Raw genomic sequence first — 16,974 nt, 5'->3', positions numbered from 1 at the left:
ATCTCAAATATAAAATATATTTTGATTTGTTTAACACTTTTTTGGTTCCTACATGATCCCATGTGTGTTAGTTTTGATGTCTTCACTATTATTCTACAATGTAGAAAACAGTTCAAATAAAGAAAAACTCTTGAATGAGTAGGTGTGTTCAAACTTTTGACTGGTACTGTATATATAGTTACGTCCCCCACACTTCTAAAACCAACGTTTTGCCTCTGCCACCCAGTCTTATGTGTACCTTCATGAGGTAGCCCAGGCTCTTCTCACTGAAGACATCTTTGAGGAAGACCATGTCCTCCTTGTGGTTGGCATCAGGACGCAGCTGGGACGTCAACAGGGCCAGAGTCTCGTGCAGGCCTGTGGAGAGGAAGGAGGGTGAAGGAACTGGGATCCGTCTTTGTTTACATCCTCACATCCGACGGAGTAATGTAATATATAATGGTAGATACCATTTAGCAGACGCTTTTATCCAAAGAGATTTTCAGTCATGCATGCACACATTTTACGTAGGGGTGGTCCTGGGATTCAGACCCTCTACCCTGGCCAACTAAGCCTGGGATTCAAACCCACTACCCTGGTCAACTAAGCCTGGGATTCAAACCCACTACCCTGGCCAACTAAGCCTGGGATTCAAACCCACTACCCTGGCCAACTAAGCCTGGGATTCAAACCCACTACCCTGGCCCACTAAGCATGGAATTCAAACCCACTACCCTGGCCAACTAAGCCTGGGATTCAAACCCACTACCCTGGCCAACTAAGCCTGGGATTCAAACCCACTACCCTGGCCAACTAAGCCTGGGATTCAAACCCTCTACCCTGGCCAACTAAGCCTGGGATTCAAACCCACTACCCTGGCCCACTAAGCCTGGGATTCAAACCCACTACCCTGGCCAACTAAGCCTGGGATTCAAACCCACTTCCCTGGCCAACTAAGCCTGGGATTCAAACCCACTACCCTGGCCAACTAAGCCTGGGATTCAAACCCACTACCCTGGCCAACTAAGCCTGGGATTCAAACCCACTACCCTGGCCAACTAAGCCTGGGATTCAAACCCACTTCCCTGGCCAACTAAGCCTGGGATTCAAACCCACTACCCTGGCCAACTAAGCCTGGGATTCAAACCCACTACCCTGGCCAACTAAGCCTGGGATTCAAACCCACTACCCTGGCCAACTAAGCCTGGCCAACTAAGCCTGGGATTCAAACCCACTACCCTGGCCCAACTGGGATTCAAACCCACTACCCTGGCCAACTAAGCCTGGGATTCAATCCCACTTCCCTGGCCAACTAAGCCTGGGATTCAAACCCACTACCCTGGCCAACTAAGCCTGGGATTCAAACCCACTACCCTGGCCAACTAAGCCTGGGATTCAAACCCACTACCCTGGCCCACAAGCCTGGGATTCAAACCCACTACCCTGGCCAACTAAGCCTGGGATTCAAACCCACTACCCTGGACAACTAAGCCTGGGATTCAAACCCACTACCCTGGCCAACTAAGCCTGGGATTCAAACCCACTACCCTGGCCAACTAAGCCAGGGATTCAAACCCACTACCCTGGCCAACTAAGCCTGGGATTCAAACCCACTACCCTGGTCAACTAAGCCTGGGATTCAAACCCACTATCCTGGTCAACTAAGCCTGGGATTCAAACCCACTACCCTGGTCAACTAAGCCTGGGATTCAAACCCACTACCCTGGCCCACTAAGCCTGGGATTCAAACCCACTACCCTGGTCAACTAAGCCTGGGATTCAAACCCACTATCCTGGTCAACTAAGCCTGGGATTCAAACCCACTACCCTGGTCAACTAAGCCTGGGATTCAAACCCACTACCCTGGTCAAGTAAGCCTGGGATTCAAACCCACTACCCTGGTCAACTAAGCCTGGGATTCAAACCCACTACCCTGGCCCACTAAGCCTGGGATTCAAACCCACTACCCTGGTCAACTAAGCCTGGGATTCAAACCCACTATCCTGGTCAACTAAGCCTGGGATTCAAACCCACTATCCTGGTCAACTAAGCCTGGGATTCAAACCCACTATCCTGGTCAACTAAGCCTGGGATTCAAACCCACTACCCTGGTCAACTAAGCCTGGGATTCAAACCCACTACCCTGGTCAACTAAGCCTGGGATTCAAACCCACTACCCTGGCCAACTAAGCCTGGGATTCGATTTTGATGCATAAAGGTTGTACCTTTTCTGGTGTATTTCATCTTACCTGTGCCTGCTGAGAGGACCGGCATGGCTTCTTTCATGAGTCAACAAAAAGGTGAGGTCTGGCAAAGAGAAGCAGAGAAAATGGATGAAAAGGAGTCACATACTCCAATTTAGTTCTTCTTCATCTCATACACACTGCGTTTTCCTGAAGAGGATGCCACTGGGAGAAAACTGTTTAAGGGTTTTGCAGGCAGTTTTAGGTGATCCTAAAAGTTCTGCATACTCTAATGATGTGTGTATCTCGGTGTGTGTGTGTGTGTGTGTGTGTGTGTGTGTGTGTGTGTGTGTGTGTGTGTGTGTGTGTGTGTGTGTGTGTGTGTGTGTGTGTGTGTGTGTGTGTGTGTGTGTGTGTGTGTGTGTGTGTGTGTGTGTGTGTGTGTGTGTGTGTGTGTGGAACAGATGTGCTGGGATCTGGAGAGCGGTAGACTAATGGTGCCAGTACATCCTCTATAGACAGGTTCTAGCCTGCGTATTAGACTTCTTATGCAGTAGCCAGCCAACACCTCACCTCAGTGTGTGTGTGTGTGTGTGTGTGTGTGTGTGTGTGTGTGTGTGTGTGTGTGTGTGTGTGTGTGTGTGTGTGTGTGTGTGTGTGTGTGTGTGTGTGTGTGTGTGTGTGTGTGTGTGTGTGTGTGTGTGTGTGTGTGTGTGTGTGTGTGTGTGTGTGTGTGTGTGTGTGTGTGTGTGTGTGTGTGTTAATAAGATAGAGATGTAAAGTGGCGTGATACACTCTCAATGCGGGCACCATTCATCACATTGACTGCTAGCATCGTGTCCACTGTGCTGTGGGCTGCAGGGTATTTTGGCATTTTATTAGGATCCCCATTAGCTGTTGCAAAAACAGCAGCTACACTTCCTGGGGTCCACACAAAACATGAAACATAATACAGAACATCATTAGACAAGAACAGCTCAAAAAAAAATCACACGTAGCCTACATGTCAATGCATACACACCAACTATCTAGGTCAAAGAGGGGAGAGGCGTTGTGCTGTGAGGTGTTGCTTTATCTGTTTTTTGAAACCAGATTTGCTATTTATTTGAGCAATAGGAGATGGAAGGAAGTTCCATCCAAACAATGGCTCTATATAATACTGTAAGTTTTCTTGAATTTGTTCTGGATTTGGGGACTGTGAAAAGACCCCTGGTGGCATGTCTGGTGGAATAAGTGTGTGTGTCAGAGATGTGTGTAAGTTGACTATGCGAAACAATTTGGAATTAAGAATCCCAATACTTATTTTCCACCATAATTTGCAAATAAATTCATTAAAAATCCTACAATGTGATTTTCTGGATTTTTTTCTCTCATTTTGTCTGTCATAGTTGAAGTATACCTATTATGACAATTACAGGCCTCTCTCATCTTTTTAAGTGGGAGAACTTGCACAATTGGTGGCTGACTAAATACTTTTATGCCCCACTGTATATCAGCCCTCTGATTACAATTAAGAGCTAAATGTGCCGCTCTGTTCTGGGCCAGCTGCAGCTTAACTAGGTACTTCCTTGCAGCACTGGACCACACGACTGGACAATAATCAATCTTAGCCTAAACCAGAGCCTGCAGAACTTGCTTTTTGGAGTGTGGTGTCAAAAAAGCAGAGCATCTCTTTAGAATGGCTTGACCTATCCCCATCTTTGCGACCATTGAATCTATATGTTTTGACCATGACTGTTTACAATCTAAGGTAACACCAAGTCATTTAGTCTCCTCAACTTGTTCAACAGCCACACCATTCATTAACAGATTCAGCTGAGGTCTAGCACTTAAGGAATGATTTGTACCAAATACAATGCTCATACTTTTAGAGATGTTCTGGACCAGTTTATCACTGGCCACCCATTCCAAAACAGACTGCAACTCTTTGTTATGGGTTTCGGTGACTTCATTAGCTGTGGTTGCTGATGCGTATATGGCCGAATCATCAGCATACATGGACACACATGCTTTGTTTAATCCCAGTGGCAGGTCATTGGTTAAAATAGAAAAGAGTATAGGGCCTAGAGAGCTGCCCTGAGATACACCACACTTTACATGTTTGACATTAGAGACGTTTTTTCAACAAAGGTTATGGTCAATAATATCAAAGACTGCACTGAAATCTAACAGTACAGCTCCCACAATCTTCTTATTATCAATTTCTTCAACCAATCATCAGTCATTTGTGTCAGTGCAGTACATGTTGAGTGCCCTTCTCTATAAGCATGCTGAAAGTCTGTTGTTAATTTGTTTACAGAGAAATAGCATTGTATTTGGTCAAACATTTTTTTCCAACAGTTTGCTAAGAGCTGGCAGCAAGCTTATAGGTCTGCTGTTAGGACCAGTAAAGGCTGCTTTACCACTCTTGGGTAGCGGAGACTTTCCTCTAGGCTCAGATGAAAAATATGACAGATAGGAGTGGCTATAGAGTCAACTACAATCCTCAGTAGCTTTCCATCTAAGTTGTCAATGCCAGGAGGTTTGTCATTATTGATTAATAACAATGATTTTTCCAACTCTACCACACTAACTTTACAAAATTCAAACGTGCACAGCTTTTCTTTCATTATTATTATTTTTTATACATGAATATAATTGCTCACTGTTTGTCATGGGCATTTCCTGCCTAAGTTTGCCCACTTTGCCAATGAAATAATCATTAAAATAATTGGCAACATCAAATGGTTTTGTGATGAATAAGCCATCTGATTCGATGAAATATGGAGTTGAATTTGTCTGTCTGCCTGTCACGCCCTGGCCATAGAGAGGCTTTTTCTTCTCTATTTTGGTTAGGCCAGGGTGTGACCAGGGTGGGCATTCTATGTTATTTTTTCTATGTTTTTGTATTTCTTTGTTTTTGGCCAGGTATGGTTCTCAATCAGAGACAGCTGTCTGTCTTTGTCTCTGATTGAGAACCATACTTAGGTAGCCTTTTCCCACCTGTGTGTTGTGGGTAATTATTTTTCCGTGTGTGTTTGTGTGCACCTCGGTTGCGTCTTGTTGTTTACCTGTTTGTTTTTTGGTTGTTTCGGTTTCACTTTCATTAAAAGATGTGGAACTACATGCACGCTGCGCCTTGGTTGATTTATGACAGGGAGTTGGAGGTTAGCGAGCGTGACACGGCCCATAATTTCATTTAAAGTGCTCCAAAGTTCTTTCCATCGTTCTTTATATCATTAATCTTGGCTTCATAATGAAGTTTCTGCTTCTTTTTGTAGAGTTTAGTCACACAATTTCTCAATTTGCAGTAAGTAAGCCAGTCAGGTGTACAGCTGGACTTATTAGCCACTCCCTTTGTCCCATCTCTTTCAACCATACAGTTTTTCAATTCTGCATCAATCCTTGGAGCCTTAACAGTTCTATGGCGAAGGAAGATTTGTGTGTGTGTGTGTGTGCTTGCATGTGTGTGTGAGAGGGAATCTGTCCTTTCTGCTTAGTCTGTCAACTAACACCAACAACACAACCACATCCATTACACTCAAGTCTGCTGTCATCTGTGGGAGAATCATGACGATATACCCTTTTAAACAGCCATTCCTTCACTGTCAAACTAACAATGAATGCCCATAAAGCTCCCTGGTCTGTTGGCAGGGAGAATTACGGCATGTCCTGGTTGAAGCAAAATGCTTATAAAAATGAAATAGACCTCTCAAAATATAACAAATACTACACATACTGTAACTGGAACCTTCTCCCAAAACAGATGTTATATTGTGCTTAATTCTTAGATCCACAATCTGCAATTCTGAGTAAAGTACCCTCTTAGAGAAAAAGGTGCTAAGTAGAACCATCTAGTTCTCCCTAGAACCCTTCATGTTCTACCTAGATCATTCAATGAAGGGATCTATCAATAACCATTTTATCATCTAAAGGTTATTCCTAGAACCCTCTATGAAGGGTTCTACCGAGAACCCTTGTATCTTGGCCGGGTTCTTACTAGAACCCTCTATGAATGGTTTCACCAGCCTTACTAGCCTTTCAAATTAAGTGATTTATGACAATACTGTACATTACATATATCACAAGGCCTTTCTTTGAGGGCCTATTGTAGTTATACCCTAACACAGTGGTTCCCAAATTGTGGGGTGCGCCCCCCTATAACTCTTGAAAGTCGTAATAGTAGAATGCACAAGGCGCAATTTTGGGTAATTCATCATCAGTTTTCTTCTTGTCATGTCAGTCATTGCATACCTTAGAGAGCTATTTATAACTTGTCTGAAATGCCCAGATCAACTAGCCCATGTCAGTTAATGTTTTTTTGCTAGGTTTTTTAGCGCATATATTTTGTTGCAGTGTTTGAGTTACTCAAATATCACATAAATTCACAGGCCTGCAAGTAACAATGTATAGAATTGCAAGGAAATTTGCTTTAAACCTGCCGAACTGTGCTTGTGCCCATAGAAATAGATGTGGTGCACGCGCATGGAGGGAGTGGGATGTTCCCAAATGCTGGAAGGGGGTCCTAAGTGAAAAAGTTTGGGAACCCCTGCCCTAACACAGTGGTGTTAGGAAACTCCTGGTTTACAGGCTACATCAGGCCTGCAAGTAACATTATGCTGGCTTGCAAAGTGATGTTTAATTCCTATGGATATTCCTATGGAGTTTTAAATCACTCACAATCTCTATTCAGATTGGTATAAAAGATTGAAAACTGAGACTACCTCAATCACCTAAACTGTAAAAGACAAGAAAACATCTCAGTAATAGGTGCAATAAGTCAGATTAGATTAGTTTAGAGAAATGTATGCTCTTTATCTTTGTGTAGCATAAAATGTATCAATCAATCAATGTACATGCAAACACACAGACATTAAAACAAACAATTCTGAAAATCACCCTGCAATAGACCATGCTGGGAAATGTAGAACCCTTCTTGCTTTCCAAAGAATGACCAAAGAACTCTTGTCTTCCAAAAGGGGTTCTTCATATCAAAACGGTTCTTGGTAGAACCCTGTCCCTCATACAAAAAAAGCACTGATTCCAAAACAGCATCAGCATATTTCTCCCAGCTCCCCCAGCCCTCTCTCCTCCTGGTGTAACCCAGGCATACGGTACAATAAGGTACGGTAAGGCAGTGTAATGGACACTCCTCTTTATGCATGCCATCTTTTATCCTGCCTTCATATCACAGACAGCCACCCAGTATACACCCTCCCTGACTACTGGTTCCCAAATGGCACCCTATTCCTTATATAGTCCACTACTTTTGACCACAGCCCTATGGGCCCTGGGTGAAAGTAGTGCACTATTGGAGTAGTGCACTAACGCATAGCTAGACTGTGGGACGCGTAGTATCACTGTACTGTAGATGATATTTGACCACTGTTGCCAGAAAGGCCAGTGTTAACACTGATGCCACCACTACATCCACAGCTGATTTAATACTAATGAAATGCTATTGAAATTCAAAGACAGTTTTCAAAGCTTGATTAAACAACAATTACCACTTATGCAAGTGCATCTTACACATCCAAATTACACCTATTACACCCATCAAAACACAGACACACACACAGACTCAGAAACAATGAAAACAAAGGCAGATCCACTCAGTCGCACTCACACCCACAGATGCCAAGCCGAAGGCAATTTGGAAGGCAGGCACTTCAAACAGTGAAACTACAAAGGACTTGACTTGTTCAAGCAAGACACAGAATCCTCAGCATCAACTCAGCCAACCAGCCAGCCAACCAGCCAACCAACCAGCCAGCCAACCAGCCAACCAACCAGCCAGCCAGCCAGCCAGCCAGCCAGCCAGCCAGCCAGAGAGACAGAGAGATAGAGAGAGAGAGGGAGAGAGAGAGGGAGAGAGAGAGCGAGAGAGACAGAGAGAGAGAGAGAGAGAGAGAGAGAGAGAGAGAGAGAGAGAGAGATTTGAAATGTCAGTATTATTTTGGAATTTTTGTAAGTCTAATGTTTACTGTTAATAATTTATTGTTAATTTCAATTTTGTTTATTATCTGTTTCACTTGCTTTGGCAATGTAAACACATGTTCCCCATGCCAATAAAGCCCCTTCAATTGAATTGAATTGAGAGAGAGAGAGAGAGAGAGAGAGAGAGAGGGGGGGGGGGGGTGAGAGAGGGGACGAGAGAGAGGGAGAGAGAAACACAACTAACTTAAAGAGACAGAGCTGGAGGGGAAGAGGGGGAAGAAGGAGGAAGGCAGCAGGCAAAGTAGATGGAGAGATTGATGGAGATGTTTGACACTCACCTGCGAAGGTGTTGATGCTAAACGTCCGTGTCAAACAAAATAAAACAAAGTACAGGGTTGGATAACAATGCATTGCACTGTTCTCTCTCCTGCAAAGGACTGACACATCAACGGCCCGCTTTGACATCTCTATTGGCAGAAACTGAGCCTCCACTTGTGGAAACGGATATACAGCATAATACATGTGATGTACAGTGGGGCAAAAATGTATTTAGTCAGCCACCAATTGTGCAAGTTCTCCCACTCAAAAAGAGGTACATCATAGGTACACTTAAACTATGACAGACAAAATGAGCATTTTTTTCACCTGAAAATCACATTGTAGGATTTTTAATGAATTTATTTGCAAATTATGGTGGAAAATAAGTATTTGGTCACCTACAAACAAGCAAGATTTCTGGCTCTCACAGACCAGTAACTTCTGCTTTAAGAGGCTCCTCTGACCTCCACTCGTTACCTGTATTAATGGAACCTGTTTGAACTTGTTTGTGGACACCAAAACTCCACTATGGCCAAGACCAAAGAGCTGTCAAAGGACACCAGAAACAAAATTGTAGACCTGCACCAGGCTGGGAAGACTGCAATAGGTAAGCAGCTTGGTTTGAAGAAATCAACTGTGGGAGCAATTATTAGGAAATGGAAAACATACAAGACCACTGATAATCTCCCTCGATCTGGGGCTCCACGCAAGATCTCACCCCGGGGGGTCAAAATGATCACAAGAACGGTGAGCAAAAATCCCAGAACCACACGGGGGGACCTAGTGAATGACCTGCAGAGAGCTGGGACCAAAGTAACAAAGCCTACCATCAGTAACACACTACGCCGCCAGCGACTCAAATCCTGCAGTGCCAGACGTGTCCCCCTGCTTAAGCCAGTACATGTCCAGGCCCGTCTGAAGTTTGCTAGAGAGCATTTGGATGATCCAGAAGATGATTGGGAGAATGTCATATGGTCAGATGAAACCAAAAGTAAAAACTCAACTCGTCGTGTTTGGAGGACTAAGAATGCTGAGTTGCATCCAAAGAACACCATACCTACTTTGAGGCATGGGGATGGAAACATCATGCTTTGGGGCTGTTTTTCTGCAAAGGGAAAAGGACGACTGATCCGTGTAAAGGAAAGAATGAATGGGGCCATGTATCATGAGATTTTGAGTGAAAACCTCCTTCCATCAGCAAGGGCATTGAAGATGAAACGTGGCTGGGTCTTTCAGCATGACAATGATCCCAAACACACCGCCCGGGCAACGATGGAGTGGCTTCGTAAGAAGCATTTCAAGGTCCTGGAGTGGCCTAGCCAGTCTCCAGATCTCAACCCCATAGGAAATCTTTGGAGGGAGTTGATAGTCTGTGTTGCCCAGCAACAGCCCCAAAACATCACTACTCTAGAGGAGATCTGCATGGAGGAATGGGCCAAAATACCAGTAACAGTGTGTGAAAACCTTGTGAAGACTTACAGAAGACGTTTGACCTCTGTTATTGGCAACAAAGGGTATATAACAAAGTATTGAGATAAACTTTTGTTATTGACCAAATACTTATTTTCCACCATAATTTGCAAATAAATTCATTAAAAGTCCTATAATGTGATTTTCTGGATTTTTTTTACTCATTTTGTCTGTCATAGTTGAAATGTACCTATGATGAAACTTACAGGCCTCTCTCATCTTTTTAAGTGGGACAACTTGCACAATTGGTGACTGACTAAATACTTTTTCCCCCACTGTATATAAGCTGCTTGATGTATTTCATGTTTCATAAGGACAAGCTGCATTCAGCTCTGCATGTACAATAACTAGCGAGGTGGAGAGCTCTTCATGTACGGTTTAAGCAGGTACAATAATAGCTCTTTACAGGTGCAGTGTTGTAACCTAAAGTGTATTCTCCTGTCAGAGTGTGCTTCAGATCCTTCCTCACCGTGCTGCTGCGATGCTACGTAATTACAGCAGGCTTAGCTCCTACTGAGACGGCAACCAGTTCATGAATTATGAACAGAGAGAATGAAACAGTGGGAGACGGTTGGAGAGATGAGAGAATGAGGAGGTAATGAGGGGGGGGGGGTTGGATGCCTCTTTCTTGTTCTGTATCTCCTGTGAAAATAGAAACTTCTATTCCCAAGTGCCACGCCACTAGGGTAGTGTAACGATCGTTGTCCTCCTCGGATGAGGAATAGGAAGGATCAGACCAAAACGCAGCGTGGTAAGTCTCCGTGTTAATTGTAATAAATAAACTGAACACTGCAATAACCAAAACAAGAACGAAACAGTTCTGTAAGGTGAAGACACACATAACCAAAAAACAAACAACTACCCACAGACACAGGTGGGAACAGGCTACCTAAGTATGGTTCTCAATCAGTGACAACGATAGACAGCTGCCTCTGATTGGGAACCATACCAAGCCAAACACAGAAATACAAAACATAGAACAAAAACATAGAATGTCCACCCCAACTCACGCCCTGACCAAACCAAAAATAGAGACATAAAAAAGGAACTAAGGTCAGGATGTGCCATTTTTCACTAAGAAGCTGAAGACAAAAAGAAGAAACATAAACACAATTACTTACTTGGAGATACACTAGAATGACAGTTGGTAACAATCTGAAGCAGTAGGCCCTATCCTGTCTTGAAAAAGCCCAGCACAAGAGCATTCATCGAAATATGACAGTTGGCAGCAGTCTTGCTGATGCAGAATATTTAAGCAATAAGGCACAAGGGGGTGTGGTATATGGCCAATATACCATGACTAAGGGCTGTTCTTATGCACCACGCAACGTGTAGTGCATGGATACAGCCCTTAGCTGCCCAATGTGCCGTATTGCTTTTATAAACCGGTTACCATTGTAATTAGAGCAGTAGAAAGAAATGTTTCGTCATACCCGTGGTAATCGGTCTGATATACCATGGCTGTCAGCCAATCAGCATTCAGGGCTCTAACCACCCAGTTTATAATCAAGGACAACTCGTGACAAAACCCAGCAATGAGAGCTACAACATCAACATTCACTTACATGTATTATACGTGCCTATTACCTACGATGGGTGTGTGTCCTTTTAAAAGTTCAGTGGACGGGGACCAGAAATAGGGAGATCAAATGTTAATGTCTCGTTTTCTCATGTGCAGAGACTGAGGTTAACAAAGACAGGGTGTGAATGCCTAGTAAATGGAAGCACAAAGACAGCCGAGAGAACGGGAGCTGCGGAGAGAAGAGAGGAAAGACGGGAAAAAGAACATGGAAAAAAATAAACATTACGTCACAAAGATACACAGAAATATGAAGTTAGAAAAACAAAGGGATTCTAAGACATGCACACAGAAAGACATGTACACACACACAGAGACATGCACACAGAAAGACATGCACACACACACACACAGAGAGACATGCACACAGAAAGACAGCTGAGGACAGGACAGGCCGCTCCGTGGCTTGACGACTCATTGCGAGCTCACAGAACAGGGCTCCGGGCAGCCGAGCGGAAATGGAGGAAAACTCGCCTCCCTGCGGACCTGGCATCCTTTCGCTCCCTCCTCTCTACATTTTCCTCCTCTGTCTCTGCTGCTAAAGCCACTTTCTACCACTCTAAATTCCAAGCATCTGCCTCTAACCCTAGGAAGCTCTTTGCCACCTTCTCCTCCCTCCTGAATCCTCCCCCCCCCCCCCCCTCCCTCTCTGCAGATGACTTCGTCAACCATTTTGAAAAGAAGGTCGACGACATCCGATCCTCGTTTGCTAAGTCAAACGACACCGCTGGTTCTGCTCACACTGCCCTACCCTGTGCTCTGACCTCTTTCTCCCCCTCTCTCTCCAGATGAAATTTTGCGTCTTGTGACGGCCGGCCGCCCAACAACCTGCCTGCTCGACCCTATCCCCTCCTCTCTTCTCCAGACCATTTCCGGAGACCTTCTCCCTTACCTCACCTCGCTCATCAACTTATCCCTGACTGCTGGCTACGTCCCTTCCGTCTTCAAGAGAGCGAGAGTTGCACCCCTTCTGAAAAAACCTACACTCGACCCCTCCGATGTTAACAACTACAGACCAGTATCCCTTCTTTCTTTTCTCTCCAAAACTCTTGAACGTGCCGTTCTTGGTCAGCTCTCCCGCTATCTCTCTCAGAATGACCTTCTTGATCCAAATCAGTCAGGTTTCAAGACTAGTCATTCAACTGAGACTGCTCTTCTCTGTATCACGGAGGCGCTCCGCACCGCTAAAGCTAACTCTCTCTCCTCTGCTCTCATCCTTCTAGACCTATCGGCTGCCTTCGATACTGTGAACCATCAGATCCTCCTCTCCACCCTCTCCGAGTTGGGCATCTCCGGCGCGGCCCACGCTTGGATTGCGTCCTACCTGACAGGTCGCTCCTACCAGGTGGCGTGGCGAGAATCTGTCTCCTCACCACGCGCTCTCACCACTGGTGTCCCCCAGGGCTCTGTTCTAGGCCCTCTCCTATTCTCGCTATACACCAAGTCACTTGGTTCTGTCATAACCTCACATGGTCTCTCCTATCATTGCTATGCAGACGACACACAATTAATCTTCTCCTTTCCCCCTTCTGATGACCAGGTGGCGAATCGCATCTCTGCATGTCTGGCAGACATATCAGTGTGGATGACGGATCACCACCTCAAGCTGAACTTCGGCAAGACGGAGCTGCTCTTCCTCCCGGGGAAGGACTGCCCGTTCCATGATCTCGCCATCACGTTTGACAACTCCATTGTGTCCTCCTCCCAGAGCGCTAAGAACCTTGGCGTGATCCTGGACAACACCCTGTCGTTCTCAACTAACATCAAGGCGGTGGCCCGTTCCTGTAGGTTCATGCTCTACAACATCCGCAGAGTACGACCCTGCCTCACACAGGAAGCGGCGCAGGTCCTAATCCAGGCACTTGTCATCTCCCGTCTGGATTACTGCAACACGCTGTTGGCTGGGCTCCCTGCCTGTGCCATTAAACCCCTACAACTCATCCAGAACGCCGCAGCCCGTCTGGTGTTCAACCTTCCCAAGTTCTCTCACGTCACCCCGCTCCTCCGCTCTCTCCACTGGCTTCCAGTTGAAGCTCGCATCCGCTACAAGACCATGGTGCTTGCCTACGGAGCTGTGAGGGGAACGGCACCTCAGTACCTCCAGGCTCTGATCAGGCCCTACACCCAAACAAGGGCACTGCGTTCATCCACCTCTGGCCTGCTCGCCTCCCTACCACTGAGGAAGTACAGTTCCCGCTCAGCCCAGTCAAAACTGTTCGCTGCTCTGGCCCCCCAATGGTGGAACAAACTCCCTCACGACGCCAGGACAGCGGAGTCAATCACCACCTTCCGGAGACACCTGAAACCCCACCTCTTTAAGGAATACCTAGGATAGGATAAGTAATCCTTCTCACCCCCCCTTAAAGATTTAGATGCACTATTGTAAAGTGACTGTTCTACTGGATGTCATAAGGTGAATGCACCAATTTGTAAGTCGCTCTGGATAAGAGCGTCTGCTAAACGACTTAAATGTAATGTAAATGTAATTAAATGGAAACACGCACACACACACAGAGAGACATGCACACACACAGCTCCACACAGGCCCACATGGTGCCTGTATAGGGAATAGGCCTCGGTACCTTAGGTCGTGACCAGGCGAAAATGAGGGTGTTGATTAGAGGCCTGAGTAGAGGAGTCTGCCAGGCACCGTACTGTCTGACAGGCACCATACTGTCTGACAGGCACCGTACTGTGCGACAGGCACCATACTGCTCTACAACCCCATCGCCCCAGACAACAAGACGCAGGGGTCATAGGCTAGAATGTGCCTCGGAAGAAACATCAGCAGGAACATTGTCATCATCTTCATCATTTTAACCACCAACCATATCAGAGACTATAATCCATACTATAGCATAGATTATAATGACTCTACTAGATTCGAGGGAATAAAACAGAAGCCACAATACAGGATAGGAGCAGTGTTAGCAGAGGACAAGTTAGTAGGGGAACTTCCAAGGTGAATGATAAGTATGAATATATAGCATCTTTACAGCAGTGAGAGGAGCTTGGTCCCTCACTGCACATAACATAATGTTGTCTCTCTGTGTCTGCTGGGAGGATGACATCACCTCCAGGGCAAGTCGAACAGTCCCATTGTGAGGTCATCAGAGAGAGAGAGGCACATCTAAGTAGGACCCGGGGGTGTGATGGAGACAGGAATAGGAGGAGGAGGGGGGCAGAGACAAGCAATGAGGATGGGGATTTCAATTTGAGACAGGTCTGTGGTTTAGGGGCAGGGGACAGGGGACAGGGTTGACAGGGGAAACAGGGTGGGGTGTCAACTGTAATAAAGCTAAGTGATCTATGGTTATAGAGTGCATGGGGCAGCAGCGTAGCCTAGTGGTTAGAGTGTTGGACTAGTGACCGGAAGGTTGTGAGTTCAAACCCCCGAACAGCCCCTGAACAGGCAGTTAACCCACTGTTCCCAGGCCGTCATTGAAAATAAGAATGTGTTCTTAACTGACTTACCTGGTTAAATAAAGGTTAAAAAAAATAAAAAATAAAAAAATCCCAAATGGCAACATATTCCCAATTGGTACACTACTTTTGACCAGTGGGCCTTGGTAGTGCACTAAGTAGGGAATAGGGTGCCATTTGGGACGCAAACATGGACTGACAGAGCTCCTTATTGGCCAAACCAGTCTGAGGACTTCAGGTATCTACATATCTCACTGTAACTGGGCTGTAGCCATCAAAAGCTAGCTCCTGTCAAATACACTGAAACAAATATTCTAGCAGTATTCTCGCAGCACAGTGATACATCCTGCCAAAAGGATTCAAAGACACCACATAAACACCACGGCTTCTTATCTAACTCGCCAACGTCATATTTCCATTCCTACTGAGAAATCTTCTCGATAAAATTGGCATTTCTCCTCAAATCAAGTTAAGCTTACACACACAAACATGCTCTTCTGCAAAACTATGAACTCAGCCAATCAGATCCTAATCTCCAGAATGTCTACAGAAATTACATCTATTAGTGACACCCAGTGGATTACTGCCAATGTGGTGATTCATACGTCAATGTATTGCCCTTTGGTTTACAGATGTAGATACGTTGAATGGACATTCTCATTCAGTTAGATGGACCCAAAGATTGAGATCACACAGAACAGGACTCACACAGCATTCCCGCTCAAATATGTACAGTCATATGCCAGTCTCTACGACCCTCCCACAGAACTGCTGTCTCTTTCCAAAACAAGCATCTCTCTCTCTCTCTCTCTCTCTCTCTCTCTCTCTCTCTCTCTCTCTCTCTCTCTCTCTCTCTCTCTCTCTCTCTCTCTCTCAGTCCCCAGCCATCCTTCCCTGCTCCCTGGAGTGGTCCTGCCTGACGTCAACAGGTTCAACAGCAGGAGACAATTGCACCAGTGGGCCTCGCCTGCCTCGCTGCTATCAACAGACCCAACAACAAGACCCAGCCGGGCCTTGTTCCTTCTCTATGAAAGCTGCACCCATAAGAGCCCCTCAGGCAGGCTACTACAGTACGGCCACCGTATGTTACCTGCCTACCAGGCTCCTTTTTTAGAGTGTTTAGAGTGTTTCTGTCCTCAACGTATGTTGCTGTTGTTGTTCTAGCGTTGTCACGGCAAAGGTCAGCGATTGCTGAGAGCACAGATTTCCTGGCTATGCTAATGATGTTGGGTGAGAATACAGTATGAGGAGTGTCTCAGAGCATCACTCCAGTGGAGTGAGAGAGACCCGGGTCTATGTACATACTGTACATAGACTCTACTGGAAAGAAGCACAGACCTGTGCATAGCGGGATCATCTTCTTCCGATGACCACCGTTTCCTTATAAAGGCTCAACGTTGATGCTTGGTCTGTCCGGTTCTTGGTGTGTCTCACCATTAATGAGATGTATACCAGGTGCAAGTTGTGTGCGTCACCCTGCTTGCTTGCTTCCTCCTGATTCAGCTCATACCAAGGCTCGAACCCCGGACCTCCGCCTTGCAAACACACGTGACCGCCTTTCTGAAGCGTCTTACCAGTCACGCCAAGGGGAAAATCAAGTTATTTGGCAGCGCACTACTTGGTAGTTAGCTTAGACAGGCATCACAAATCTGTGAGGGATGGGTGAGTCAAAACAAATGAGTGGGTTGTCAGTCATCAACACGCCTTATAGTGGCAGGCAAGGTCGTATCGATCTCTCTCTCTCTCTCTCTCTCTCTCTCTCTCTCTCTCTCTCTCTCTCTCTCTCTCTCTCTCTCTCTCTCTCTCTCTCTCTCTCTCTCTCTCTCTCTCTCTCTCTCTCTCTCTCTCTCTCTCTCTCTCTCTCTCTCTCTCTCTCTCTCTCTCTCTCTCTCTCTCCCTTCCTGTCCTCACCTTCCTCTCTGCAGTAGTTAGTAAGATGACTAGAAATGGTACATGAGTATGGATTGGTATACAGCAATAAATTATTCTGTTATTCTGCCATCCAAGGAAGCACAGCTGAAACATGTCATTGATTATTGAACTGAAGCTGCCTGGAACCACATTACATTGATGTAAAGGGTTGTAACATGAGAAAGTGCAAATTAA

General features: G+C 45.6%; 1 protein-coding gene across 5 annotated transcripts in view; it reads right to left on the bottom strand.

Moving 5' to 3' along the window:
- LOC123999962 (MAGUK p55 subfamily member 3-like) overlaps nucleotides 1–16,974 on the bottom strand; it is a 40,404-nt gene that overhangs the window by 21,255 nt on the left and 2,175 nt on the right. For 4 of the 5 annotated variants that reach the window (XM_046306015.1, XM_046306019.1, XM_046306017.1 and 1 more), the window contains exons 2-3: nucleotides 2,229–2,286; nucleotides 239–357 (exon numbers count right to left, since the gene is read on the bottom strand). In XM_046306015.1, coding sequence (XP_046161971.1) covers nucleotides 239–357; nucleotides 2,229–2,265 — 156 coding nt within the window. In that variant the 5' untranslated portion in view covers nucleotides 2,266–2,286. Of the gene's footprint in view, nucleotides 1–238; nucleotides 358–2,228; nucleotides 2,287–2,961; nucleotides 3,111–16,974 lie in introns of those variants that run through there. The other variant, XM_046306016.1, reaches the window with a different exon arrangement.

This window comes from Oncorhynchus gorbuscha, linkage group LG16, assembly GCF_021184085.1.
Source record: "Oncorhynchus gorbuscha isolate QuinsamMale2020 ecotype Even-year linkage group LG16, OgorEven_v1.0, whole genome shotgun sequence".
Classification (NCBI taxonomy): Eukaryota; Metazoa; Chordata; class Actinopteri; order Salmoniformes; family Salmonidae; genus Oncorhynchus; species Oncorhynchus gorbuscha.
This window is presented reverse-complemented; position numbering and strand designations above follow the sequence as displayed.